Genomic DNA, 27,852 nt, shown 5'->3' on the forward strand with positions numbered 1-27,852 from the left:
CTGAAAATAAATATATGAAACATTTGTTTATTAATCTAGGAGTTAATGTCCGTGGTGCAAAGTAGCAAATAATTCAGTGTTTGCAAAGAAACGTTAGGAACCAAATATTGAGCCTTTGTTCTCTCGGGGATCGTTATAGACGTGATACACACAGGACAGCATGGCTGATGAACCTCCAGTAAAGAAAATTAAAGCAAATCAACCACCAAATAAAGAGGTTTGAACTTATTTTGTGTTTTTCGCATTTATGTGGTTGTTATAAATTTGGAGCTATAAAATTAAATTCGTTACCAAGCTGTTTTGTTTCACATTAGTGATTTAAGACACCAAAAACACTGTTTATGTCAGTTTAATGTCACCGTGTTTATAATATTTCAATTTGTAGGGTGAGGAGAGATTAAACTGGAGGAAATGGAAAGGACAAAGTAAGTGACAACTTGAAAATATTCTACATTTACAGAAACATTTTTGACATCAAGTTGGAATTCCTATTTCGTGTCAAAAATCTCTCATTGATAATAGTCATAAATAATCAAAAAATGTTTGCGTATGTGTTGTGTTTTGTATATTTGGCCCATCAAGGCTTTAATGGCTCATATAATATGATGTAGTGAAAATATGGGTCAATGACGTATAAGGCCTTTGAGAGGCCCATTTTTAAAATACTTGAAATAATAATATATTTGTCTATTTTCTAAACATGTGGAGTGTAGTCTACACATGCAAGTGTGTGAAAACTTCAAACAAAGATATTTTAGTGCTTTTAAACTCAAATGAATAGGGCAATGACCTTAAAAAAGTCATTTGGGGCGACCGTAATTTATCTTATAATTAATAGATTTCCTTTGCATAAGTTATATTTTAAGAAGTATCAGTAATTAATTGAACTGTTTAAGAAAGATATACTCATGTGTCCTTTCATTTATTGCAAATGATGTTAAATACATTTTTATCTATAATGGCAGTGTCATCCTTATAAAGCAATTACATATTTTTTTTACTCATAAAATCCATAAAACTGATTTAAAATGTGTAGATATAGTATCCACTTATTGATGTTATACCAATAAATTATATTTCAACCAAAATGGACAGATATTATTTTTTGAATTTACTGCAGAATTGAATATAGTTGGTTACCCCACATGACAAATGGTCGCCCCACATGATGAAAAACAGCAGGCAATTAAGACTATTCAATGATTTTGATAGTTAAAACACATTTAATGGAATTTTATGAAGAATCAGCATATTTAATGAAATTTTATGAAGAATCAGCATATCCATTTCATTTGACACATTTCATAACATTAACAGTTTCCTCACTATTTCATTTGACACAAAACCATCATATTAAAATGTTCAATACTAATGCATTAAACGCTTGGACATAACATTGAACAGCATTTTCCTTTTTCATTTTCATTCCATTAATCACTTAAACATGCAATGTTTGCATTTTCATTACTATTTTCATTTAACAGTTGAATATAGCAGCATTCTGCAGACACATTGAACAGCATTTTCCGCTGCCTGTAGCGAGCAGTCTTTTCTTTGCTTGTTAGTGGGGCCATCTAGAAAAAAACGTATATTTAAACATACACAGAGTTAGAAAAAGAATTGGAAAAAGTAGAATGAATGCTTAATATTCACACATTTCTTTGATAAAAAACATAATAATCAAAAAGAAGTAAGCTTAGTCCTCTCTGAAGTAGCAGGGAAATTATTGAAATTTAGAAAAAATATGTGGTGAAATTTAGAAAGTTATTTAAAACAACTAAATGCATATAATGAATGTAAACATTTGCATACAGAAACTACAAATACATGATATGTGTTTTCTATAATTTAAGCAATCAGTGGCGGTCGCCCCACATGATGCTTGGTCGCCCCAGATGATATTTTCAAGTTTAATCAAGTATAACAGGCTAATGCTTAGCTATAGAGCCCAAGTTAGCTTCTTCTAACCACATATCACTGACAAATTTACAATTTACAAATTTAAAAATAAAGATTTGCGTATAAAACTTATAATTTACAGTTTTAGGTTGGTCGCCCCACATGATATCAAAATGTGACGTATACACTGCAGCAGTTTTAAAGAGGATTTGTTTGTAAAAATGAGAGTGGCAACTCACCTGCTAGTTGTCTCTGTGGGACCCTCACCATGAGGCTGGCTGATGCAACATCCTCTTTGAGATGATTATCAGAATATAAGTCCCTTATTTGTATTTTCTTGATGGTCGCCCCAGATGATATTTCAGATAATGAACATCTTCGGACAAGATTTGTTTGTTTATTATGATTGAAATGTGTGTACAAATGTTTCATAACTTTGTCAATCAATGGAAAACAAATTCAAAATTATGCCAAATAGGGTAAGGATTATATTTAAATTATTTTAGTTTGATTTAATACCAGTTGTCCAAACAGAAGTCAAGGCCGGACGGTCGCCCCACATGATGTTTTCACACTTCAGGTGGCAGAAAATGCCAATAAACAATTAGTTTTAGAGAAATAAGAGTGGGCATATGTATAAGGGAGGTGGTAGACATACATGTTATAATTTTATTAATTTTAATGTTTATTAATTGGTAAAAAGTTCAGTCGGACAGAAAAAGCAAGCGTCACGTCATTGACCCATATGGAGCTCTTGTTCGAGGAGGAAAAAACACTTAAATTATACCTAGAGGCTCAAGATGAGCAAAAATGTGCAATTTTATGCAGATTCTGATATTTATATGGAAAATTATGAAATTCTAAAGATTCTGTTGAAATTCAATGAGATCTTTATAACAGTGTAAGATACATGCATATTAATATCAGTCATCACTCTATATCTGCCAATAATATCTCTTAGTAAGATGATTTTTTTAATTCTTAGTTTTATGATCAAAGCTCTGTACATACTGCAATGTAATACAATGCTCATTGAGAGATTAACAAATAAACCTTCCTCTAAAAGCCTGATGATCATATTCATATTTGATACATTTGAACATGATTTCTTTTATAATAAATTAGGTCTGGAATCCTCCAGTAAACCTAAGTTGATTCAGTCCAGTAGTGTTTATCTTGAAATATCAATGATCTTGTTTACATTTATGAACATATTTCTCAATATAAAAAGACACGTGAGGACATTTTTACAACTATACTAAAACACCTTTTACTTGCTACAAGTCTAAACTATCAATCAGACGACAGAAGGCAAGTAGATTGTGTGCAACAGGTTTTTTGATCATGTTCTACTTTAGAGGCCTTAGAAATGATTTAATGTATCAAAAACGACTCAGGATGCATAAGGCTTAAGATTATTATGTAAAGCTCCTCTCACGGTCATATTAAAGTGTGTGTCTCTGTCTTCATCCCCAGAGAAAGAGGAGAAGAGACAACGCAAAGAGAGCAAACTCATCAAGCAGCTGGAGAAACAGAAGCAGGAGAAAGAGGAGGAGAATAAGCAGCAGGTTCAGCATGAAGAGAAGGAAAGTAAAGGTGAGAGAGAGCTTTGGTATATACTAAATTGTGTACATATATAATGTGTACTAGACCAGGGCTTTTAGACTCCCAGAGTGGCCCAACTATAAACATTTATCTCATAATTTCTATGATAATATGAATTGTTGTAAGACAGAAATAATGATACTGTGTCGTTGTAAATCAGTTGCATACATTTACATGACACTGGCTCTCTTTGGCTCAGATCTGAATGAACCGCTGTGATCGTACTTGTCAAAGGTGTAATAGACAGACAAATCGTTGTCATTTCTGAATAAGATCGCATGGGTGTTTAACGATTAATCGTGCAGCTCTGTAAAATATAGTACAATACTTGAGTAAAACCGTACTAGTTTGTCTTGCCAGGTCGTGTGTATACGTTGAGCGTGGCTTTGCCTGGCTCAGTGATGGATAATGCTCAGTCACCGGAGCTGCGGACGTACCTGGCGGGTCAGATCGCCCGGGCCTGTGGCGTGTTCTGTGTGGATGAGGTGGTCATATTTGATGAGATGGGCGGGGAGGATGCAAAGTGAGTCGCTGCACAGCCCTGCATATTAACAACCAATTCTGTGATTATATCAATGAAAGTCATCACATACAGTTTACATTACATACTAGTTGAATGTTAAAGGGATACTCCACTTTTTTGGAAATAGGCTCATTTTACCACTCCCCCAGTGTTAAACTGTTGAGTTTTACTGTTTTCGAATGTATTCAGATGATTTTTTGATATTTAGAAGAACATCAGTAACCAGACAGTCTCTGGTCTCATTGACTTCCATAGTATATTTTTTTCCTAATATGGAAGTCAATGAGACCAGAAACTGTCTGGTTACTGATATTCTACTAAATAACAAAAAATCGGCTGAATGGATTCGAAAACGGTAAAACTCAACAGTTTAACTCTGGGGGAGTGGTAAAATGAGCCTATTTCCAAAAAAAGTGGAGTATCCCTTTAAGACTGAAGTTATTTCATATATGTATGTGCATCTCAGTTCATCAAAATAACAGAAGCAGTCAAATGTTAAAGATTTTAATTACTAGTATTAAAAAAGGTATAATTTAGATCACAGTCTGCAAAATATGTTCAGTTTAATGTCAATTAAATGACATATAAAATGCCTGTTTAATGTCAAAGAACTTTATTTGAACACAAGGTTATAAATAGGCTTTTTTATTCACAAATTCTGTCATTTTCTGTCACTGTTTGGATGTAGTAAAACACCCACAGATGTAGCCGAAAACATCTGGGTCATGTTTGCATATAATTCTAACCTTGAAATCATGGATTAGGCATTAAATAATGCTAAGATAATGAAAATCGGCCGATAAATGAGCAAATGTTTGTAATTGGTTCAGAGGAAGAGAGGGATCATGTCATTGTGGCAGTTTTTTCTGTTGATTAAATAATAATACAAGACGACTTAACCTTGGAAATGGTCGTCAAAAGCAAAAGTGCTACTGCTACCAACCACACATAATATGTGATAAAGTGTGGTAAAGCAAAACAGGCACTATTTTATTCTAATCAGCCCCCCAATATTAGTTTAAAACGTATAGGATTTCATACAGCAGTGTTATCAATATGACTGCTCTGTCCAAGCTTCAAAACATTGTCTTTATATTTCAGGAGCGTTGAGGGAGAGTTCAAAGGCATTGGAAAGAAAGGCCAGGCCTGCGTCCAGCTCGCACGCATCCTGCAATACCTCGAGTGTCCACAGTGAGTGCTGTCACTCAGATTTGTGTCATAGTAATGTGCATCTAGACGTTTAGGCATCACATCTGTGTTGTGTGCAGATATCTGCGGAAATCTTTCTTCCCGAAGCATCCAGACCTGCAGTTTGCTGGTGAGTGTCACATAATCTAATACTGATGGTGTTTTAGAGCCGAATGTTTGCATAATCGGTTCAAATGTGTGTGTTTCAGGTCTGTTGAATCCTTTGGACAGCCCGCATCACATGCGCATGGACGAGGAGGCGGAGTTTCGAGAGGGGGTGGTGCTCGATCGGCCAAGCAAACCGGGGAAAGGGTCCTTCGTCAACTGCGGGATGAGGAAGGTGTGTGTTTAAAGACACGCAGACTGATTGGCCTTTCATTGAACAGGAAAGGACCTCAATCTCTTTATTCTGTCTACAGGAAGTTCAGATCGATAAACAGCTTAAGATGGGCCTGAGAGTGACTGTACAGCTCAACAAGAGCCAAAACAAAGGTATACACACTCTGCTTGTTTATTATACTATATTTATATACTATAGTTTCTATCCATATTTTGAAATTGCTTTTATTTTTTTATTTTACAGTCAATTTTTTTAATTTTTAACTATAACTTATAAACCTTTAAATACAGCCTTACTGTGAGCTACAAGGTTGTTAATCAATGGAATTTGCTTTTTTCGAAGCCGTCAGTCCATGTTATTTCAACTTAGTCTGTTTAACAGTGGAATTTCTGCTGAAAAACTACATTACCCATGATGCGGTACAGAAAATTCCACCAGAGAGTCAAAACAAGCTATGAGCTCTTTAGCTCTGCCCACTCCCATGAAGTGTGTTAGATCTCCCTACTTTCTCAAAATACTGACATATTTCAATATATGCTTGTTTGAAATGTATTTTTAACTTAAAATATGGAAGAATACTTCCAGAACCAGCGCTGATGAAAAAGTGGGCGGCCACTAATGCACACTATAGCGGCTAATGAATCTGAAGTCTCGCACATTCACAAAAATAGCTTACTTCTGCTTAAAAATAAGGTGGACACTAAAGCTAAACTAGTTTTCATATCTGTTTTTTTTAACCCTGTGTGTGTGTGTGTGTTTCAGATGGGAGAGTGTATAAAGGTGTAGTTGTGGCTCCTCATGTGCCGAGGACTGAAGGTGGGCTGTACTGGGGATACAGCGTCCGATTGGCTTCCTGTCTCAGTGAGTACTTCACATTTATTCATTTATTTTATTCTTAATTCTCCAGCAGGTGCTAAAGTGTGTTTGTGTTTGCGTAGGCGCTGTGTTCACCGAGTGTCCGTATAAAGATGGATATGATCTGACCATTGGCACATCAGAGAAAGGAAACAACGCAGATCACGTATCTCTATCTCCATTCAAGTGAGTTTTGCGCGGGTTTCTGCCTGAGTCTTATTTTATGGCTGATGAATGTATCTGAAAGTGTCACTGGGATGTTTGCTTTTACCTATTTTTAACTTATTCTAAACCTAAAGTAATTTTGACAAACTGTATAGTTTGAAAGCTTTCAGACTCCAGGTTTCATATTTGGTCACTGTTTTCCGATAGACATGATATAGCAAAAGTAAACTATTCATGTGCAACAAGATTACTCATCAGCGTCACAAGTCGAGTTCGGGCATTTATTTTGAAATATACAGTCATGAAAGATCGGTAGAAACCTTGGTTAGGTTTTATCGGGAAAAAAAAAATATATAGTGGGGAATTAATTCCCTTTGTTTTATTAAAGGGATACTCCACTTTTTTTTGGAAATAGGCTCATTTTACCACTCCCCCAGAGTTAAACAGTTGAGTTTTAACGTTTTCAAATCCATTCACCCGATTTTCTGATATTGAGAAGAATATCAGTAAGCAGACAGTTTCTGGTCTTATTGACTTCCATAGTAGGAAAAAAATATACTATGGAAGTCAATGAGACCAGAAACTGTCTGGTTACTGATATTCTTCTAAATATCAAAAAATCGGCTGAATACATTCGAAAACGGTAAAAGCCAACTGTTTAACTCTGGGGGAGCAGTAAAATGAGCCTATATTCGAAAAAAATGGAGTATCCCTTTAATTTTCGTAATTCATGGCCACGATTTTAATCAAACAAGGGAATGAATTAGTAAATTGTGGCCATGAATTAAGTTTTTGAACAATGTTCCCTCGTTTTGCTAAATCATGGCTACGCTGTAATAATTAGTTTTTCGCTTAAGTTCAATTAAAACAAGGGAACTAATTAGTTAAACATGGGCATGAATCATGGCCTCGCTGTTATAATTTGTTCCCTTGTTTTATTTTAATCTAAATGAGGGATTGAATTATTACAACGTTACGTGACGACAATTAACAAATTAATAAATCATGGGAATGAATTCTTAATTTGTGGCCACAATTTAGCTTAACCCCGGGAACAAATGTGTAAATCACGCCCACAATTTAATAAAATGAGGGAATAAATTCTTAATTTGTGGCTATGATATTTATGTTTTGTCTGCGTGTCGTGCAGGGCTCTGTACGTTTTCATGATAAGTGTTCAAAAGATAACATTCAGGTTTGAAATATAAAGAAATATGTTATATTTTCCATGTGTGATGCATCATGTCTTGTGCATGACTTGTAATGCAAATCCAGGTTATTTTTTGCATTGGCTTTTAATGTGTTTGAGGTTGCAAATACTACCCTACTGCCTATAATACTTCTGAATATGATGTCTACTTCTTAAACAGTGTGAATTGTATATAATTATATATATCATTTCACTACAATCATGCGAGACGTATGTGCATCTTTATATGGATCATCACTGAGCTTGTAGGACTAGTGGAAGTTTTGTACTACGCCATAAGAGAATCTTACTAAAAGCTCATATTTTGAGATATCAACCTCAAATTTGGAAAACAGTTTGTTTAGATTTATGGTTTTGATTTTTTTCTAGCAGTTTTAGCATAAAACATGTTTAGTAAATTGTGTACGTTTTTTCACTTCAATAATCTGCCATGTCTACTTTAAGAGACTAAACTTCGGCCTCTTTTATCTCTAATTAAATTGCAATTTAATTTGTATATGTGGTTTTCTGGTTAAAAAAGTTGGACTGACAGTTAACAGGTTTAAATATGCTGTGTTTTAATTGGCTGAGAAATGAAACTCGACTTTGTTCTCTGTCAGGCACATGCTGGTGGTGTTCGGTGGTCTTCAGGGGTTGGAGGCCAGCGTTGATGCCGATGAGAATCTGAGCGTCACTGAACCCAGCGTGCTCTTTGACCTTTACCTCAACACCTGTCCTGGCCAGGGCAGTCGCACCATCCGCACCGAGGTGACAGAAAAATACATGTTTCATTTAACCTTTAATGTAATACTGACGGGGTTTCATGTAGGGATGCTCATTTTTGCTCCGACAACCGCCACTCGTTTTCTCGAGTATTAACCATTAACTGATAAGATTATGATAGCCTAAAAATAAAATTGACGAGTGTCTTTGACCCATTAAAATTACTAAAAAATTTTCACAGGTTTATTTTAACGTGCAAACAGCAGGACAGATCACAGGGCTCCAGACTAACTTTTCCACTGGTTGAACTATTTGATTTGGTCCCACTTTTTTTTTTTCTTTTTTTTTTGGCTACATGCCATTGGATTAATCAATGCATGCATGCTGATGAATAGTAGTTTTAAATGACCAAAGCTAGCAAAGGCTTTCTGGGTTGCAGCATAGATACCTGTAATATATAATATACAAATTTCAGGATTTTCATGGATTTTGGACAGTAAATTTAATTAATTTACAATCTATCTATTTACATTTGAATCATAATCTACTGTATCCTCTCTATCTATCTATCTATCTATCTATCTATCTATCTATCTATCTATCTATCTATCTATCTATCTATCTATCTATCTGTCTGTCTGTCTGTCTGTCTGTCTGTCTGTCTGTCTGTCTGTCTGTCTGTCTGTCTGTCTGTCTGTCTGTCTGTCTGTCTGTCTTTCTGTCTATGTATCTGTCTATGTATCTGTCTATCTATCTGTCTGTCTGTGTGTCGGTTGGTCGGTCTATCTATTTATTATCTCTTCTTTCTATCAGCATCACCTTTCTATCTTTTAAAAACCATTAAACATTCAAATGCATACATTACATTTTAAAAGATTAGAGTATTATAATAAGCTAATACAGATTTTTCGTTATCAAAGTTTATAGTTGTAAACAAAATGTCACACTCCTTACCTTCTGCATTTTATAATAATTTCCTTTTCCTCAGTCGAGCGATTACTCTCATCTAACCGCTGAAAAGACGTATGAAGGGGCACGTTCTCATGTTTTGTGAGACATTTCAGTTTTATATGCCTTCATTTATGAATTCGTAATTGGCGCGTTCCATCATCAGAGTGCAATGTGCGTGATGTCTACGTTCGTCAATAAATAAACTGCACGTGTCTTGCGGAAGAACACTGTAGCCGGAGCTACTTCTCTCCATTAATGTCTATGGCGAGTCACGCAGGCACTGGGCAACTCGGCATCCGAGTAGACCCCGGGATAAAATAGTCAGAATATAAACACTTATTATAGGCGTACCGTAGTGATTCAGGATAAGTCAAAAACACGGTTTGGAATGTAGCCTACTCGTTCATTTTGAACATAAGTTACGGACTGCAGAAGCTGATACAACGGCGTTCTGTTGCGCGAGCGTCCACTCGCACATATGCGACCACATGAAATTTTAACTCGCACATTCTCAAAAAATGGTCGCAGTCTGGAACCCTGGATCAACAACAGAACCTGGATTCACATCAAATTTTCACACACTTGACAGTGACAACGGAGAAAAACAGAATAAAATAAAAACATAAAATAGGCCTACACTAAATATTTTTTTAACTTAAAGGTGCTATATGTAACTTTTCTTCTAAAAGGAATCCTTTTTTATTGCCTGTGTGTGAAGGGGTTGTAATCACACATTACAATGATCCACTTGTTGGGTTTTGCTATTACCTCTGAAGGCCAGTATTCCTTTCTATGTGAAGTCTCTGGGTCGGATTTTCTGCGAAATCCATCGGATGTGACGTGCATGCACACTCCTGAGCCTCTCTCCTTTTTATATACAGTCTATGCGACGGCACTGCAGTGAACGACATGAGTCTGATAACACCAAAACACTCCTGTGTAAGGACTCAGTTCAAGCTATATTCAATAATTTGTTGATCAGAGATTAATAACTGTTGAATATTTTTCCCCGAAATTCAAATTGAGCTATAAGCCTTAAAGGAGCTGTATGTAAGATTGTGGCCAAAACTGGTACTGCAATCAGTTTCAAACTACTGTAGAGCGGTGTATCCCCTCCCTCCCCCCTGACTCGAGGTTGCCAGATAAGATGCAGGATCCAACATTTTTTTTATCCCACACGTTTGTATCTGTAGCTGTGGTAACTAGAGCAGAGCTGGCAACCCGAATGCTGCAACACTACTGACTTCATGATTGGTAGATCGGTGGAGGGTGGAGCATCAGACCAAAACACAACATGACAGTTGAGGGCTGCAACTTCACTTTTTAAATGACAATATCCTGGCCAGACTACTGTTGTCAGTGATATACCGTATTTTCCGGACTATAAGTCGCTCCGGAGTATAAGTCGCATAAGCCCAAAAATGCGTCATGATGAGGAAAAAAAAAACATATATAAGTCGCACTGGACTATAAGTCACATTTATTTAGAAATTTATTTAACAAAATCCAAGACCAAGAAAAAGTTATTTAAACAGACTTTAATTCATTAAAACAGAAGGCATTTAAGTTATTCAGCTACACACAATAGCACAAAGAACAACAGGCTGAATATGTGTCCGGTATGTTGTTAACGTAACACATCAACAGTTAGCTACACAAGAATAGCATAAAGAACATACCTGAGAGGCTGAATAGGATAAAATAACAAAACAAGACAGCGAATCCAACAGTTATCGGTAAAGCAATTTCACCAAGCTCCCGCGATCTTATTCCATATCACTGAACCCCTTGAATTCTTTATCCTCCGTGTCGCTTCTGAACAACTCCGCTATTTCCGGAGGAAGATGAAGTGCCGTCTCCTCTTCTGCGGGGCTGTCGTCAGACTCGGCATCAGTTCCGGTTATTCCAGCCTTTCTGAATCCCGACAGGATGGTTTCGGTTGTCACTGCAGTCCATGCAGTGTCGACCCATCCAAGGACTTGCTGGAAAGTTGCATGGCGCATCCTCCCGGTTGCCGTAAAGCTAATTTTCTGTTACTTTTTTCAGCGGTAAAACTACCGTAGCTGTAGTCTAGAGCGCATAGAGCGCTCTCTCGTGGCTGTAGACGGTAATGTCACCCCCAATTTCGGCAAATGATGCATTCACGTCATACCACAAATACATCAAAAACTCGCAAATAATAATCTGGGGCCGTCAGCGATCCTGTGACGAGTAAATCTTGGTAATTTTGATATATAAGTCGCAGGACCAGCCAAGGTATGAAAAAAAGTGCGACTTATAGTCCGGAAAATACGGTAAGTATTTGAAATGAACATGATTTCTTAATGTCTAGTGACATATCAGGGCCATTTTATGATTATTTGAAATAAATTTCTTACATACAGCTCCTTTAAGCCGAGATTCTTTACAGTTACCTCAAGTTTAATTCGTCTGATTAACTGACCTGTGTGAGTATTATTCAGCACTTGCGTGTAGTTCGGTAGAATGAAATGTCCTCATTCCTTTATGTCCGCGGGACTCATGTTGCGTGTAGCGCTGGTTTACGTCTAGCAATCGCGCCCTGCCTCATTCTAGTCATGTAGTCGCTTAATGCGGAATATACGTCATTAATATTCGCCTTTGTTATTGTAAGAGGTTAGCGACCCCTGGTGGCAAAAAATCCTGCATATTGTACCTTTATAACTGATAGTATTAATCAGTCAAATTTTTTCTTTTGGTTAATGGTTAAATGGTCAATATGAGCAACCCTGCATTAGATGAGAGACTTTTTTCTTTATTTCTTTAAAAAAAGGACACTGTACCTGAGATATATCCAAATGAATCAAATTAAATCAAGACATTTGTGTCAATACCCAGCCGCATTTCCCCCCTAGAAACGTTCATGTTTTCTTTCTCGTTTAACTGCTGCAGTACATTAAATATTGTCTTTCTTGCAGGAGGCCCTATTGATCAGTTTATCAGGACTCAGGGAGAAAATCGCAGCTGTATTACCTGACCTGTCCAAAAGATGACCACAGGAAGTACTTTTGAAGGACTATGGGAAGTAGAACAAGTTGAGCAGACCAAGTGTGCACTCAAATCTAAAATCTTGGATCTCTTATGAATTTAAAGTGTATACAGCTTTTGCATTCTTTATCAATGTACATTCTGTGAATCTTTTTGTATCGACTCTATTAGTTTGTATCAGTGAATTGTCATGAATATTGTTCAGAAACAAATCATGAGACTCAAGAATCTGCTTCAAAGGTATACGTTTATTTTTTTAAGACAGGCATGTAAAGAACATTCATAATGAGTGAAGAGCAAAACAATCAGCCCATACTGTCATAATACTGCAACCATGAGTAATAATCATCATTATCATAATAATAGTACATAGTGATTTCAGTCTGAAACCCTGTGCAAATCAATTAATCTCAATAGATTACCCACAATCCCTCTGCTCTTGTCATTGTGCAGAAGGTTGATTTCCAAGAACGTAATCGTTGAAAAGCAAATAAATACTCTGAAGGTTTCAACGTTACAGGTGATAATCGAGATCTTTCAGGCAGGACGTGTAAATGAAACGTTACGTTTGGGATGTTTACGTCATTCAAAGCTTTGAGTTCTTCTCATGCTTGTTGATTTTTTTTTTACACTTGATTATTTATTTTAGGTGTCATTGGAGATGCAAGATCAACTTAATGCGGTTTTGTTATTTATCAGCAGATCAGCTGTTATTTATGGGTCTCGTACAAATCGAAGGCAAGACATTCAAAGCAGCACATTAGTTACCCGAACTACCACTTCCTGTTACCAACTTGAGTTCTCCAATGAAAGCGCAGTGCCAGAAAAGGCATCCTCCAATGAGGGCTGAGCATTTACAACAGTCATGAACATATTTAGAAATAAAGCGATTCAGTCATAATGTCATATTTAAATGTGTGTGTGTGTGTACACTAACAGCTGTAGCCGGAAACACTCAAATTGTACAACTGATCAATAACTTCAGAACTACTTCTGGGTCAAAATAAATCGAAAGGCCTTTACACACACTACTGACACACTTTCAACGCAACAGTATTGTGTGTGATTGTTGGTGTTGATGAATATAATATAATAATCTTTTTGGTTGAACTTCACAAAGATATGTCCAGGTCATATTTCACCCACAATCAAAATCATTGTTAAAAATATATTTTACATGAAGCCAATTTTAGGTCCAGTAAGATGTTAGTAGATGTATATTTAGCTCAGTATTTAAAAAACACACAAATATGACATCATGTACACATACTGTTAAATTAAAATCAATTTCCATGTTTTGTAATGAGAACTGGGTCAATGATCATAAAATGCAAAACATATGAATGCTACTAGATACTGTAGGCCTGTAAAACAAAGATTTTGTGGCAAAAAATTACCCTGACAAGTTCTTGTAGTCGATGTTTTAATGAAGCTCGACTCTGATTGACATTTGGTCAGTTTTCAAATGACTTAAAGGAGTAGTTCACTTTTAAAACAACTTTTGCTGATAATTTACTCACCCCCATGTCATCCAAGATGTCCATATCTTTCTTTCTTCAGTCGAAAAGAAATTAAGGTTTTTGATGAAAACATTCCAGGATGTTTCTCCATATAATGGACTTCAATGGGAACCAAACGGTTCAAGGTCCAAAAGACAGTTTCAGTGCAAAATGTTCGAAGGGCTTTAAACGATTTCAGACAATGAAAAAGGGTCTTATCAAGCAAAACGATTGCTTATTTAAAAACAAAAAAAGCTTTATAAGCTCAAATGCTCGCCTTGCTCTGTTCTGTGATCAAATTGAACAATTTTTTTCTCGGAAAAAGATTTGTTCATTTTGATGAACGAGTTCGAACAGGAGAGTCACAAACGCGCATCTCAGAACAGAGAAAAAACTTTGTTTTTTTTAATGACTGATCGTTTCGCTTGATAAGACCCTTATTGATCGTCTAGAATCGTTTAAAGCGCTTTGAACAGTTTGCACTGAAACTGTCTTTTGGACCATGAACCATTTGGTTCCCATTGAAGTGCATTATATGGAGAAAAATCCTGGAATTTTTTCATCAAAAACCTTAATTTCTTTTCGACTGACGAAAGAAAGACATGGACATCTTGGATGACATGGGAGTGAATAAATTATCAGCAAAAGTTTTTTTAAAAGTGAACTACTCCTTTAAGACCCATTCATAACAAATATAATAACTATAGTGATAACCATAAAGATGTAGTTCTAAAAATCATTCGAAGTGTTAAAGAATAGCAGAGTCCACACATCACAACTCACGATAACGCCACAGAGAAACAATATCGTTTGAATCACATTCAGAACAATTTTGTCCAGCTGGTGAATAATAAAAATGTTGCCAGCCAATCAGAATCCATCCTGCTTTAAAGAGCTTGAGCTCTTTCGTTGTGTTGGATATAAACACAACAAAATCATCCGCTGATGTGGACGCCAATATAGTTATCGTTCTCAGAAATAAAGGGATAAATAACTTTCATTCCAATAGCTTCCCAAAACAATACACAAGATGTGGTGTTTATCTGAAAATAATGTGATTTAAAACGACCCTTTACCTGGTTGTTGAAAAAGTGTGTTTTTTTCTATAGTTTATTGTAATATTGTTTTGTTTAGGGCATTTTAAAACCATATAAACATGTAAAAATATTTTTTGTTTGTTTTGGAATAATTTACATAGTTCTTATTTACAAAATAAAACAATCTTGTAAAGTTGTTTCAATTCTCATTCCTATTCTCTTGACATTTTCACATGACTAACATTCAAATGTGTTGATTGTACCACGAGATGTGATTGAATCTTCCATTTGGCAACCGACACAAAGGATTTGCTCTTTCTTGTCCCAAAAGGCCTCAATTCTCTGAGAAATGATTGATTATGGGTGATAAACTGTATAAGAGAAGGCAGTAATATGTAGATGTTTTGGAAAAACTCATGCTCAAGACAATAAAGTTCCATCATCTGTTCATTTTCCGAAGAAAAACAAAGATTGTCCGCCCTTTGCTTGTTCCTGGATCCCTGAATGGCCTCCATTTTGGCTCAGTCACTAATCCAAATCAAAGAGAAACCAGCAGCCATCCTGGATAAGTTTCTGAGCAGGCAATGCATTCGAAATGGCAGCCATTTTGGATCAGAAGGTCACACAGTTACAAAAGCCGCCATGTTGGATCCAACTCACCAGGTGGAATACGTTGGATTGTTAAGTTGCTCACCACGTTGGGTGGGCGTAGCTAATGTTGTACTGCTTGGCCCAGCGTGCGAACACCTGTTTCTCAGTGATGAAGCGATGGTGTGATCCACGGCGCCCCCTCTCGTTCTGCAGGTACGTTACACACTCGTCTGGACCTCGGGGTTTGTAATAGTGATAGGGCATTCGTTTGGGCTGAGGGCGTCTCCTACAAGGAAGACAATTCAGGAGAATATATTTAATTGATTTATTCTTAGATCATTTGTTTTGCATTTATAGAAAGCAACGGTGCCCGCCCACTTTTTCATAAGCCAATCAGCTACGAGGTGAACCACAACATTACAAACTTTGATTTGAAGAAAAAATAAGGGGAAAACTGTGGACATTAGTGAGGGAAAGCATTACAAAACCGATGAGAAATATAAAATTACTTTTTTGTAGTTTAAAAGTTTGACAAAATATGCATATATATTTTAAAATATTTAAGTATTTTGAGAGCATAGGAAGACCGGATTGATTTAGTAATTCGCAGTGCTTCATGGGAGTGGGCGGAGCTAAAGAGATATTCTGGTGCGTTTAGCTTGTTTTGACTCGGATTGGTGGAATTTTCTGTACAGCATCATGGGTAATACAGTTTATCATCATAGATTTGACTTTTAAACATGATTATTTAAAAAATAATTTAGCTCACAGTAGGGCTGTCTCTATACAGTAGGTTTATAAGTTATCGTTATACGTTCAACTGTTGCGCTCTATTGAGATAGGACAGGATCCAGTATTCCCAGACAGGAAGTGAAGTGGGAGAGCGCAGGACAGGATCGAGAAAGGTTCCCGAGCCGGGACTTAAACTCAAGTCACCCAAAGTGCAACTGCGCTACATAATAAAGTGCCGCCCATGAGGCCATCGGAATAAGTATTGAAATGAAGTATTTGGAAATTAAGTATTTTTCACAATGATACAGTGAAATTTATTCTTTTCCAATTCAACACCGGCGTGAAACTTTTATCTTACCCACAATGGTTTGGCGGCACCATCCCATAAACCTTTATGTTATCACACATCTCTATGGCAATCACCATGGTAAACCAGCCTGTGCTTAACCAGGACTGAGACTTTTTTCTGTGAAAACAGGAAACAATAACAAACACTGGAAAATATAGCCATCAAAACAATACTCAACCAATGCAACATAGAACAAAACAGGTCTAACAAACATGTGGAATGAATATTGTGATGTTTGGATATCAAAATATATGGAAAAAAATGGGTAGCACTTTACTTGAAGGGGTGTGCATAAGACTGACACGAAACCTTCATAATCATGACTCAATCATGATGAATTTGAAGGAGGGTTGATGCATGTTTATGACAACTGTCATCAAGAGTCATTCGCTCAATTATGACATTTTGAATGCAAATATGACATTGTTTAAAATGTGCCATCATAACCTGCCATCTCAAACATTGTCAGATTTGCATTAAAAATGTCATAATTGAACAATGACACTTAATGATAGTTGTCATAAACATGCATGAACCCTAATTCATATTCATGACATGATTATGAAGGTGTCATGATAGTCTCATGCACACCCCTTTAAGTAAAGTGCTACCGAAAAAAGTATAATATTTTCAGCCATATTTCTCAGCCCTAAAACAAATGTTACGATTGTAATAATTACATTAAAACAATGAAATAAAACACTGAAAATAAATAAGTGAAGATGTTAAAAGCGCAGTGGACATCTGGAGCTGAAGGTGTTTACCTGTCTCTGCCGGTCTCTTTCTGAAAGAGCGTGTCAAACTTCTGCATTTTGCTTGGTGAGATGACGAAGAACGACAAGTTCCTGTAGGTCATGCTGACTCTCTGGATTAGCCGGAACAGAGTTCCCTTTGCGTCGCGTCCGATCTTTGTCGCAGGGCCCCAGAATATGATGGCAGGGCTGTCTGAGCGGTTGAGGAACTCCCCAGGTTTGCGGACGACCCGGAACACGCTGGAATGAGCCACGACGCGCACACTGGTCCGGTTCCCCACGTCTGATGCGTACCCGGATGTGGGAGCGTCGTTCATACGGATAACACACTCCGTGCGGTCAATCTCGACTCCGGCGTGAGTCCCCAACATGTGACTTGAGCTGGTCACTAATGCACAGTAATGGCAGCGCAGGATCATGCTCTGAAACAACAGGTCACCACACTGAGCAACTTAGATTTCATCACATATGCCATTTTTCAAATAAATTTATTTATGCAAAAATATACATATTTTCCTAAATATATATATATATATATATATATATACACATTTTGCATTCACCCAAAATGTGTTAGATTAGAAAATATATACAAATAGTAAAAAAAAAAATCCATACAGAAAAAAATATATATTTAAAAATATAAAAAAATGGTAAAATATATGTTAAAATATATATATATATAAAATTGTTTCAATATTTACTAACTTATATTTACTCATATATTTTTGTCCATTTTTAAAAATAAATTTTCAATGTAAACTATATTCTGCAAAAAAAAATATATTTTGCAATTAAACCAAAATGTTATTTTAGATTAGAAAATATACAAAAATGCAAATATAGATGTTTAAACTTATATTTATGTAAAATATTTGAACTTATATTTACTCATAGAAATATATTCTACCATTTATGTTAAAACATTTAAAAAAATATTTGTATTTTAAATTAATAAAAATTATTAAAAAATATATAGATATAAATATATTTTTAGAAAAATGTTTTAATAATTTTAGCTATATTTCCTTATATATTTAAAATGTAAATATATTTATAGTGTCCAATATATATATGAAGAGTTCAGATGCAAAAGCCTCTAAGTGCCATTTGAAATTTTCTTCTAGAATGATCATCTTTATCAAGCTTGTATATTTAAGTTCAGTGATTTCACTTAAATGGCAATGATAATTACCTATTAATTGTTATTTAAGTGAAATTACTGAACTTAAATATACAAGTTTGATAAAAATCCTCATTAAAGAAGAAAATTTCAAATGGCATTTAGAGGCTTTTGCATCTGAACTCTTCATATATATATATATATATATATATATATATATATATATACACACACGTCTCACCCAAAATGCTATAAATGGCACAAAAAATCACCAAAAATACAAAAAACAATATATACAGTGGTATGAATAAGTTTTGGCACTCCTGCTAAAGTTGCATAAAAAGAGGAATAAAAAATCATCTTTTGGATATTGATCTTAATGCCTTAATTAGAAAAATGAGGTAAACTCCAACCTTTAAGGACACCAATTTTCTTTGTGAATGAATAATGTATCATAAATAAATAAATGTTTTTCCTTAAAATACAGGGTGCATAAGTCAGGACACCCCTATGTTAAATTCCCATAGAGTCAGGCAGATTTTTATTTTTAAAAGCCAGTTATTTCATGGATCCAGGATAATATGCATCCTGATAAAGTTCCCTTGGCCTTTGGAATTAAAATATCCCCACATCATCACACACCATTCACCACACCTAGAGATTGGCATGGTTTTACTTCAGTTAGCCTAATAGCTGGTTTGATTTGCATTGAAAGATGATCTTATGGAAAGTACCCCATGCCAATCTCTAGGTGTGGTGAATGGTGTGTGATGATGTGGGGATATTTTAATTCCAAAGGCCAAGGGAACTTTATCAGGATGCATATTATCCTGGATCCATGAAATAACTGGCTTTTAAAAATAAAAATCTGCCTGACTCTATGGGAATTTAACATAGGGGTGTCCTGACTTATGCACCCTGTATTTTAAGGAAAAACATTTATTTATTTATGATACATTATTCATTCACAAAGAAAATTTGTGTCCTTAAAGGTTGGAGTTTCTCATTTTTCTAATTAAGGCATTAAGATCAATATCCAAAAGATTATTTTTTATTCCTCTTTTTAGGCAACTTTAGCATGGGTGCCAAAACTTATTCATACCACTGTATACAGTATATATATATATATAATTATACATATATATATATATTTCAAAATATACAAAAACACTAATCTAGAAGTTCAAATATATTTATATATTTATATAAAATGTTTCAATAATTTTACTTATTTCATTTTACATTTGATTTTACTTTAATATTCCATATATATGTATTTATATTTTTTAAATATATTTTCAATGTTTTAATATTAAAATAAAAATACTAATATAATTGTATATGCTAATATAAAAAAAAAATGTGGCACTTGAAGATTTAAGGTTTTTAAAGGTTTAAAAAAAAAAACACATATAATGGTTTGCGGTAACGCTTGCTTTTACAGTACAGTAGAGGTAAGTACATGAGTTAGGGATAAGTTAAGGGTTAGTACCTAGTTATTACCCAGTAATTGTAATTCCTATAATAAGAACATGGTATGTACATGGGGAACAGGACTGTAAAAGGAAGCGTTACCATGTTTTGCCTTTGACTCGTAAGAGTTGATCACCTTGTTGCCGTAAACAGGAAGGTATCCCTCCTTCCCTGCCCATTTCTTGAGGTTGGTGTTTTTGACCGCGTGGTGAATCTCGCTGACTTTAAAGGAGCTGTTCAGATCAGCTGAGCTGTTTGAGCTATAGAGGATAAGGAGGGTCGTGATGAGGAAGACCGTCCCATAAATCACCATCCGCTGCCCCTGCTGCCATTGCTGAGTAAAACACAAACTCTACATTATCAGACAGTTATCCATATGTGCATGTAATGATCCTTAAACTGCAACTAAATACGTAGGAGTTTCATAATGATTACTGAAATATATATTACCATTTAAAAGTTTGAAATAATTAAAAAATATATACCTGTATGTTTCTGAAAAAGGTCTCACCAAGGCTACATTTATTTGATCATAATTACAGTAAAAACATTAATATTGTTAAATATTATTACAGTATAAAAGAACAGTTTTTATTTTATTATATTTTATATATATTTATTTATTTTATAATATATATTTTATATTATTCCTTTCAAAAACATTTTTACAAAAAATTCAATTATTCCAAACTTTTGCCCAGTTATGTACATTAATTTAAATAATTGTAAAATACATTTTTTGGGGGATTTTTTCTACTCACTTTATCTACAAGCCGCAGTTTCATTCTCCTTCTTCCCTTCTATCAGGTTTCAGTTTTCATGCCTAAAGAGAGAAAGAGAAACCTGATCAGTTTTCTGCATGTTACACCTGTATGTAAACAATATACCAACAATATACAGAAATAACATGCAGCACTGATGCATAATAACCCATTTCCCTAACGACTGACACAAGCCATGATCATTTATGAAAATATGAACCAAAAGCAAATAAAGAAACAGCTTGTCCAGAGAATCACAATATTAAAACAATGTATTGTTTAGTCTGTCAGGACACACACACACATTCAGTTACGTATATGAACCTGACACCTTTAAAACTGACCTGTTCATTTAAATATGGATAAGATTATAATGGTGAGTGAGAGATAAGTAAACATCCAATGTTTTGATGTGAACAGCAGTGCAACATATATTTTCAAACCTGTCATATCTCCAGGGCCTCTGTAAAGGCCATTCACACCACATATAGGTACCGAATTACAGTATTTCAATCAAAATTATATTTATGCATCCATTGATGAAACACACATCATAATAAAGCGGTGTCCGCCAGTGATGCTGGAGCGCGCGAGCCCATCTGATCCTCAGGATAACGCGTCTGACCTGCAGAATACACCGATTCACGGCTCGTCGCCCCCGTGTTTGCTCATAGAAAGTCAACGGTGGCGGTTGAACGCGATTCTTACCGACGCGTCGCGGTTTTATTCTGGATGTTGTTGTATCCGCGCATCATCATCATCATCATCATCATTCATCAGTTCTTCCGATGGCTCATTATAATCTTCGTCGAGGGAGCATGTGCGCATGCGCCGCACCTCTCGTTTACCTTCCCGAAGACGCGACGCGACGCGAACGCTCATAACGTCAGCACCAAATCGACCAATCAAAACGCTCCCACACGCTCGCTCTTTGTTGAATGATGGATGATGTATGACCTCTTACCCCGGTTTCCACTGTTTTCCTATATTTTGTGAAAAATATTATTCAGTTTATGTTAGAATGTATATATTATAACATAATTGTATCAAGTAACAGGGTATACAATTAATTTCTTGAACAATTTTAAAAACAATAATTCATAAATTAAAAGCAAAATAAATAAAGCAAAACAAACCACATGCACATTAGATCACGATTCTTGGTTTAATAAATGCAAATATCAGATATATATCAAGATCTCAAGTGTCCTTGAGGTCAACGAAGGACCAGCTGAATCACGTATTTATAATCTCTTAAATTTAAAAACTTTATTATTTTTAAACAAAGTCATTTTAGATGTTTACTTGAAGCACATAACTCATATTAGGCTATATGCATTAAATAAATACAGTATAAAAAGATAACAAAATGGAAAACACACAGCAAACTGAATATCATCTTATGAGATGAATTCATTACACCACCTTGTTATATATTCATTTAAAACCATACATTCCCTCCGGTTAATATACAGTATGTAATAGATAAACATTGATAAGACAGTCTGCACAGAACACATGCATGCAATATTAGAATATTGAAGATAGTACCATGTGGATCAGTAGTAACATTTTGCACATTTTTCAACTTGGACAGAATACAAAAATAAACTTATATAATCATAAAAGCATGGTAACATTTTCTTTCAGCTTTACTGAAAATTCTTAAGTAAAAATAGAGATGAAACCTCTTGGGTTTGGCTGTGATTGTGGCAAAGGATAAAATAGTGGAAATAATTTGCAGACAGTATTTATACACACAGATATGAACATAACTGTTACATGATGTTCAGGACAAAACCCATATTTTAACACACACACACACACACACACACACACACACACACACACACACACACACACAATAATAATAATAAAGTGCAATGAAAGCAAGAGTTAGGATGAAAGCTGGGGAATAAAACTATGTAAATGACTTTAGAACGATGGCAGCATCATCATTTTAATTTTACACAGAGATTGGCAGGTCTATTAGTAAAAAACGTTGACTTTAGCAATCTTTGCTTCATTATATGCCACCGATGACTGTTCAGAAACAGGGAAAAGCATTTCTTCAGTTTTTCCCCTGAGGTTTGCATGCCTCTAACTCTAGAAGTATTAAAGATAACTTAATATCTTTTTAGATTCTGGTTCTTAATAAACTTTTCTTTCGGTCTCTTCATTTTTATTGACCAATATGGTTCATTTCCATGAGATATTGAGATCTCAATATGTCTCTATCATAAAATTGTTAAATTATACCAATTTTCAGGTCAAAAACCAAATGTGGGTCACTTTTCATACAGCTGATACTTTTTTCTTTTAAAGAGGAATGTCTAGAACATATTATTTTTAAAATAGAAATTTGTCTTGTTTTCCTTTATCAAAACAATTGGATAGAACATACCGATCTGAGTCACAAAAATAATGGTGGGAACTCAAAAAGTATTAAAAATACCTCAATATTCTTTTCAATTTAAACTTATTCATGGAGCCATATTGAGATCCCAAAATCTTAATATTTTATAGGAATTAAACCATATAAAGATTTCAAAAATAAAGATACCAAAAGAAAAGTTGCAAAGTATGCAAACTTTGGGAAAAAAATGTGAAAACTGGCTTTTAACCGATTTTTGAACAGTCACCGTTGGCATATAATGGAACAAAGATTGCTAAAGTCAACAGATTTTACTAATAGACCTGCCAATCTCTGTGTAAATCTAAAATAATGACGCTGCCGTCCTTCTAAAATCATTTTACCCCCTTGTAATTTGGCTCCAAATCTCATTTTGACCGTGCTCTACTTGGTTGATTTGACACAAAATGAACCTTTTGTTGATGTGATTGAAAATGTGTTCTTAAAAACATTGTTTTGCTAAGAAATATGAGTAAATCACAGTGTTGATAATAACAACATTGGTGCCAGTGTTGTGCAAGACTCTTACATTTATAAATGACTGGATTTAGTAATCTCTTACAACTGCTAACTGAGCTTTAGTTTACAGCAGAACAATGCATGGATTCAGACATGATTCTGCAAATATGATAAATAGTACAGATCTCTTGTTTTCACTGGAAAGAAAGAGATTTCAATTATTTTTGTTTGATAGAAGAGAAAAATATGTGAAGTAAATGTCATTTGACTGCCATAATCTCTAATCCTGAATTCAGATCCTGATCCAGTTCAGTTTACCAGAGATCAGACTAACATAAAAGAAAAGAAAAAAAAAACAGACACTCTCAATATGATATTGAAATGCAAAAGGCTCATTATTAAGCTTGAAACTAAAGAAATAAAACTGTACCATATAAAACAAAGCCAGAGCATTTAAAAGCCAAACTGATTTACACACTAAACTAAAGGCACCACAGTGGTTTCTGAAGCGAGCACAAACTTGCATCGCGAGGAGAAACGATTGCTGAAGACTGACCTACATCTTTCGGTTGACACCAAACCACAGATTGTTGTTGATGTTACTATGGTGACCAGGGTGGGTAAACGAAGCGCAGTTTCCCCTGAGACGCCCAGCGTCTGTAAATGAGTTTCTCCGTGATGAAGCGATGGCCGCCCCTCTTGGCGTGTTCATGAGAGCGGTACATGCGGCACTCGCCCACACGCGACGGCTCGTAGTAGTGGTATGGCACGAACGAGTGGTTGGCGAGACTATAATCAAGCCATAGCAGAGAAGTTAGTGGACTGTATTATGGTGAGAAAAAAAAGAGACCTTTACGAATGCAGGAAAGCTTAGAAATGTTGCTGATATGGTCCTATTAAAGCCCACAGGATGCCGATGGCAATCAGTAAGATTGTGAAATTTGATTACAATTTAAAATAGCTGTTTTCTATGTGAATATATTTTAAAATGTCATTTATTCCTGTGATCAAAGCTGAATTTTCAGCATCATTACACCAGTCTTCAGTGTCACGTTAATTTTTTTAATATTATTGTTTTTTTCATAATAATTGATCAATTGTATATAATTGCACCTATTTATATACAATATGTATATATAATAATTAATTAATTTAATTCACTTCAAAATATGAACCTGTCATATACATATATTGGACTATAAAAACAGATAAATACAAAGTTAATTGTAGATTCTACAGTACATTAATTCAGTAAATTGTTTTCTGTATAGGTGAGGAAGTTGTTTGTGACAAAACATACATAATAAATTACATTAATCTGATCATTATTTTATTATTTTTTAAATAATAGTGCCTTAGTACTGTATGTACTGTATATAATGCACTTAATAATTTAATTTACATTCACTATAAATCTATTGATTATATAATATACTGAGCTTTAAATACACACTTGGAAAAAAATGTACAAAAAATCCAGTAATTCTTTAAATTGGTTTCTGTACAGGTAAGATGGATTTGTATATATATATATATATATATATATATAAATAAATAAGTCAGATTTAGAATTAAAGGACTTTAACACATTATTTTAAAGTGACATTAAACATGTTGCTACTTGTATATAATAACCAAACCAAACCCTATCCATAACCGTAACTTTATAGTAAGTACATGTACTTAATTATTAACTGAAATGACCTTAGCTATTGATCTTTTATTTTAATTTAGTTGATTTTCCTAACAATGAAACTCAAACAACTGAACTCACCTGCAGTAAGAGCCGTCAATCATTCCATAAACCAGAACACTGTCACACACCTCGAGAGCCAAAATCATGGTAAAAAACCCTGTACTGAGAAAGGCCCCCGATTTCATCCTGAGAGAGACAAAGAGATCACAGTATTTAATAAAATGGTAATCCGATTACTTTCTCACATGATATAATAGGGGGGGAAACTTACCTGTTTTTGCCCGTTTCGTTTTGAAACACGGCGTCACAGTCCTGAACCTTTTCTTTGGTGACGGTGTAGATGTGTGTGTGTGGATGCTTCTTGGCCAGCCTCACTAATGCATTGAAGACTTTTCCCTTTCCATCCTGCCTCATGTTCTTCTCAGGGCCCCAAACGACGTATCTAGTGTCCGCCTCTCGCCCAAAGAAATATCCCTGCTGGCGTAGCAGGTGTGGCACGCTGGTGTGGGAGACGACACGCAGACTGGTCCTGTTCCCCACATCAGCCTCGTAGCCCACGGTGGGCGCTGCGTTCATCCGGATCACACAGTCCTGCTGGTCGACCTCTTGACCCCGTCCACCGCCTAGCATCTGCCCAGAACTGGACACCACGGCACAGCGGCCGCAGTGGAAGTCCAGCAACTGAAGGTGGATTTAGAGTGTTAAAAATTGCATTATATGAGCAAAAGCATGTGTATAGTTCGTTTTTAGCCGAATTGAAACGGCTCAAAGGTGGAAGTTGAACGCAACTTACATATGAAGGTGAGCGAGTGTTGGGATGAATCCTCACGTAACCACGCAGACCTGTCTTCATGGCAAACCCAGTCCTCATCACATGATGATACCATAGCAGCAGACACACCGAGAGGAGGATGAGGCAGAGCCAATGAAACCTCTGAGGGATGAAGAGACACATGAGCTTCATCCAGACAGAGTCAATAATAAACTATTTTCTGACGCATTTCCAAGTCATACTGTGGGATATGGAAGCAATACCATGGATTTCATTTCCTATTGAGGCTAAAGCTCCAACCCTGGTGCTCAACTGTGGAAGAAGCACTCATTGTCCTGAGAAAATATGGAAGAAAAATGACTCTAATACAATCAATAATTAAATTTCAATGGCAGTATGCTCAGTACTGTAATAACTTAATGAAATCAATAACCTACTGTAACGTTAATATATCTACTGTAAGAAATATGCTGACATCATGATAAACATCACAGCCGAACGGCAGATATACAGACACCAATAATCACATGCAGCCACTTATATAATGGTTTTATGTGCCTTAAATGTAGTCGGTTATTCAAAATATATAGAGGTAGAGGTTGAAAACAATAATTAAACACATAATTAGCTGAAACATTAGCCTTCTCACATTCTTCCTCGGCACGCTGATATTTTCGTTCCCACCTGGAAACGCTGCTGTTATTTAGTTCCGCTTGTAAGTATGATGACACCTGGGGCTCGTTCTTCGTACGTCGCTAACTCAGTTAGCTGGATTTGATTGTTGGCGATTTGGCATGATCTTGGATCGTTTGGTTCTTCGACGCTCATCCTGGACTTGCTGTCATAGCAACAAGTCCGTCAGCTTGAACCTGCTCGCGAGCAGGCTTATTTCATGTAAACAGGATTAGATCGCGGCTGATACGGGAAGTCCTTCAGCGCAGCGCGATAGTGTAGCCTAATTTCTGAGATTTATTTTTGTTTTCTCGTGAAACGATCGTCGTGAGGGTGTCGTTTAAATACATTATTATTTTGTTGGAAATGCACATTAATGTTTGATTCGATGTCGGGCTTCAACAACAGTACAAAATGTTTGCATTGCCCTAAAATTATTTATGAGTGGCTTCCTTTACACTATTGGAGATGCGGAGAACTTGATAAGCTTTCTGTTGTGCCATTCACAAAGTAGTGCTCTTAGTTGTTTTTTTTTTTTGTTTTTTTTTTTGCCACAATGACATGAGCTTTGGCCAACTAAAGGGAAGATTTCAGGGTCTAAAAAGCCTGAGGGTTGCACCTGACAGGGCCTGTGACATTGCATGTGCCATATTTACACAACACTGCCAACATCAGAAAAAGGAAAAAAAAAGTTTAATTAAGCCTAAAATAAAAGACAAGACAAATTTGCAAAACTCTATTTGCTTAGAGTTTTATTTCAATTGTTCTTTGTAAAGAAAAGCCAGTTATTCAGTCATCTTTTTAAAAGATATTATGCAAGGTCAGCAATAGTACTCTGTGTGATTTTACTCTGAAGTTTATTTTGAAGCAACTCTATTTCTAGTGCAATTTTTTCTTAGTCAAGTTCTGTTTCTCCCCCTGATTTTTGTTTTTTCAAAAAAATACTCTATTTTCTGTTGAAGACTCATATAGGGAACGAATTTAACCCTGTGTCGTTTGTGTCACACATGCCTCATGCAACAAATAAAAAGCAAAAGTTGTCTCTACACTGCCCACCCCTATATCACTGCTGTGTGCAG

The 27,852-nt window shown here is 35.5% G+C and overlaps 3 protein-coding genes across 7 annotated transcripts; 1 reads left to right on the plus strand and 2 right to left on the minus strand.

Moving 5' to 3' along the window:
* Positions 1–82: 82 nt before the first annotated feature.
* spout1 (SPOUT domain containing methyltransferase 1) lies at positions 83–13,693 on the plus strand. 2 transcript variants are annotated; one of them, XM_039661052.2, is made up of 12 exons: positions 83–217; positions 386–425; positions 3,376–3,495; positions 3,865–4,027; positions 5,129–5,218; positions 5,296–5,345; positions 5,425–5,555; positions 5,635–5,707; positions 6,318–6,416; positions 6,494–6,596; positions 8,385–8,532; positions 12,375–13,693. In XM_039661052.2, the coding sequence occupies exons 1-12, from the start codon at positions 161–163 to the stop codon at positions 12,447–12,449; spliced, it is 1,149 nt and encodes a 382-aa protein (XP_039516986.1). In that variant the 5' UTR covers positions 83–160; the 3' UTR covers positions 12,450–13,693. The 2 variants fall into 2 exon arrangements, with proteins under 2 accessions (XP_039516986.1, XP_088980046.1); XM_089123920.1 differs by lacking the exon at positions 83–217 and having other exon boundaries at positions 3,852–4,027.
* On the minus strand, positions 12,673–21,633 carry st6galnac6 (ST6 (alpha-N-acetyl-neuraminyl-2,3-beta-galactosyl-1,3)-N-acetylgalactosaminide alpha-2,6-sialyltransferase 6). 3 transcript variants are annotated; one of them, XM_039661018.2, is made up of 6 exons: positions 21,312–21,633; positions 20,762–20,823; positions 20,137–20,334; positions 17,417–17,826; positions 16,662–16,769; positions 12,673–15,857 (listed from the first exon to the last, which is right to left on the minus strand). In XM_039661018.2, exons 2-6 carry the CDS (start codon positions 20,783–20,785, stop codon positions 15,671–15,673), a joined length of 927 nt encoding a protein of 308 aa, XP_039516952.2. In that variant the 5' UTR covers positions 20,786–20,823; positions 21,312–21,633; the 3' UTR covers positions 12,673–15,670. The 3 variants fall into 3 exon arrangements, with proteins under 3 accessions (XP_039516952.2, XP_039516951.2, XP_039516953.2); XM_039661017.2 differs by having other exon boundaries at positions 21,470–21,630; XM_039661019.2 differs by lacking the exon at positions 21,312–21,633 and adding an exon at positions 21,205–21,291.
* A 279-nt stretch (positions 21,634–21,912) lies between these two features.
* On the minus strand, positions 21,913–27,179 carry st6galnac4 (ST6 (alpha-N-acetyl-neuraminyl-2,3-beta-galactosyl-1,3)-N-acetylgalactosaminide alpha-2,6-sialyltransferase 4). Of its 2 annotated transcripts, none has more exons than XM_039661054.2 (6): positions 26,751–27,179; positions 26,365–26,436; positions 26,123–26,263; positions 25,601–26,010; positions 25,408–25,515; positions 21,913–24,422 (listed from the first exon to the last, which is right to left on the minus strand). In XM_039661054.2, the coding sequence occupies exons 2-6, from the start codon at positions 26,374–26,376 to the stop codon at positions 24,236–24,238; spliced, it is 858 nt and encodes a 285-aa protein (XP_039516988.1). In that variant the 5' UTR covers positions 26,377–26,436; positions 26,751–27,179; the 3' UTR covers positions 21,913–24,235. The 2 variants fall into 2 exon arrangements, with proteins under 2 accessions (XP_039516988.1, XP_039516989.1); XM_039661055.2 differs by lacking the exon at positions 26,751–27,179 and adding an exon at positions 26,539–26,744.
* Positions 27,180–27,852: the final 673 nt, after the last annotated feature.

Source organism: Pimephales promelas, chromosome 19 (genome assembly GCF_988280905.1).
Source record: "Pimephales promelas chromosome 19, fPimPro1.hap1.1, whole genome shotgun sequence".
NCBI classification, from domain to species: domain Eukaryota; kingdom Metazoa; phylum Chordata; class Actinopteri; order Cypriniformes; family Leuciscidae; genus Pimephales; species Pimephales promelas.

What these genes read in the sequence shown, in the direction of transcription:
- st6galnac6 (XM_039661018.2), bottom strand. Translation starts at nt 20,785, where the DNA reads ATGAAACTGCGGCTTGTAGATAAA. An exon ending in TTCCTGTTTACGGCAACAAG is followed by an intron (nt 17,827 to 20,136) that starts GTGATCAACTCT and finishes CTGTTGTTTCAG; the next exon opens with AGCATGATCCTGCGCTGCCA. An exon ending in GTGCCGCCAAACCATTGTGG is followed by an intron (nt 15,858 to 16,661) that starts GTAAGATAAAAG and finishes TCTTCCTTGTAG; the next exon opens with GAGACGCCCTCAGCCCAAAC.
- st6galnac4 (XM_039661054.2), bottom strand. An exon ending in ACACTCGCTCACCTTCATAT is followed by an intron (nt 26,011 to 26,122) that starts GTAAGTTGCGTT and finishes ATCCACCTTCAG; the next exon opens with TTGCTGGACTTCCACTGCGG. An exon ending in ATTGACGGCTCTTACTGCAG is followed by an intron (nt 24,423 to 25,407) that starts GTGAGTTCAGTT and finishes GCTTGATTATAG; the next exon opens with TCTCGCCAACCACTCGTTCG.
- spout1 (XM_039661052.2), top strand. Translation starts at nt 161, where the DNA reads ATGGCTGATGAACCTCCAGTAAAGAAAATTAAAGCAAATCAACCACCA. An exon ending in TGAAGAGAAGGAAAGTAAAG is followed by an intron (nt 3,496 to 3,864) that starts GTGAGAGAGAGC and finishes TTGTCTTGCCAG; the next exon opens with GTCGTGTGTATACGTTGAGC. An exon ending in CAACAAGAGCCAAAACAAAG is followed by an intron (nt 5,708 to 6,317) that starts GTATACACACTC and finishes TGTGTGTTTCAG; the next exon opens with ATGGGAGAGTGTATAAAGGT.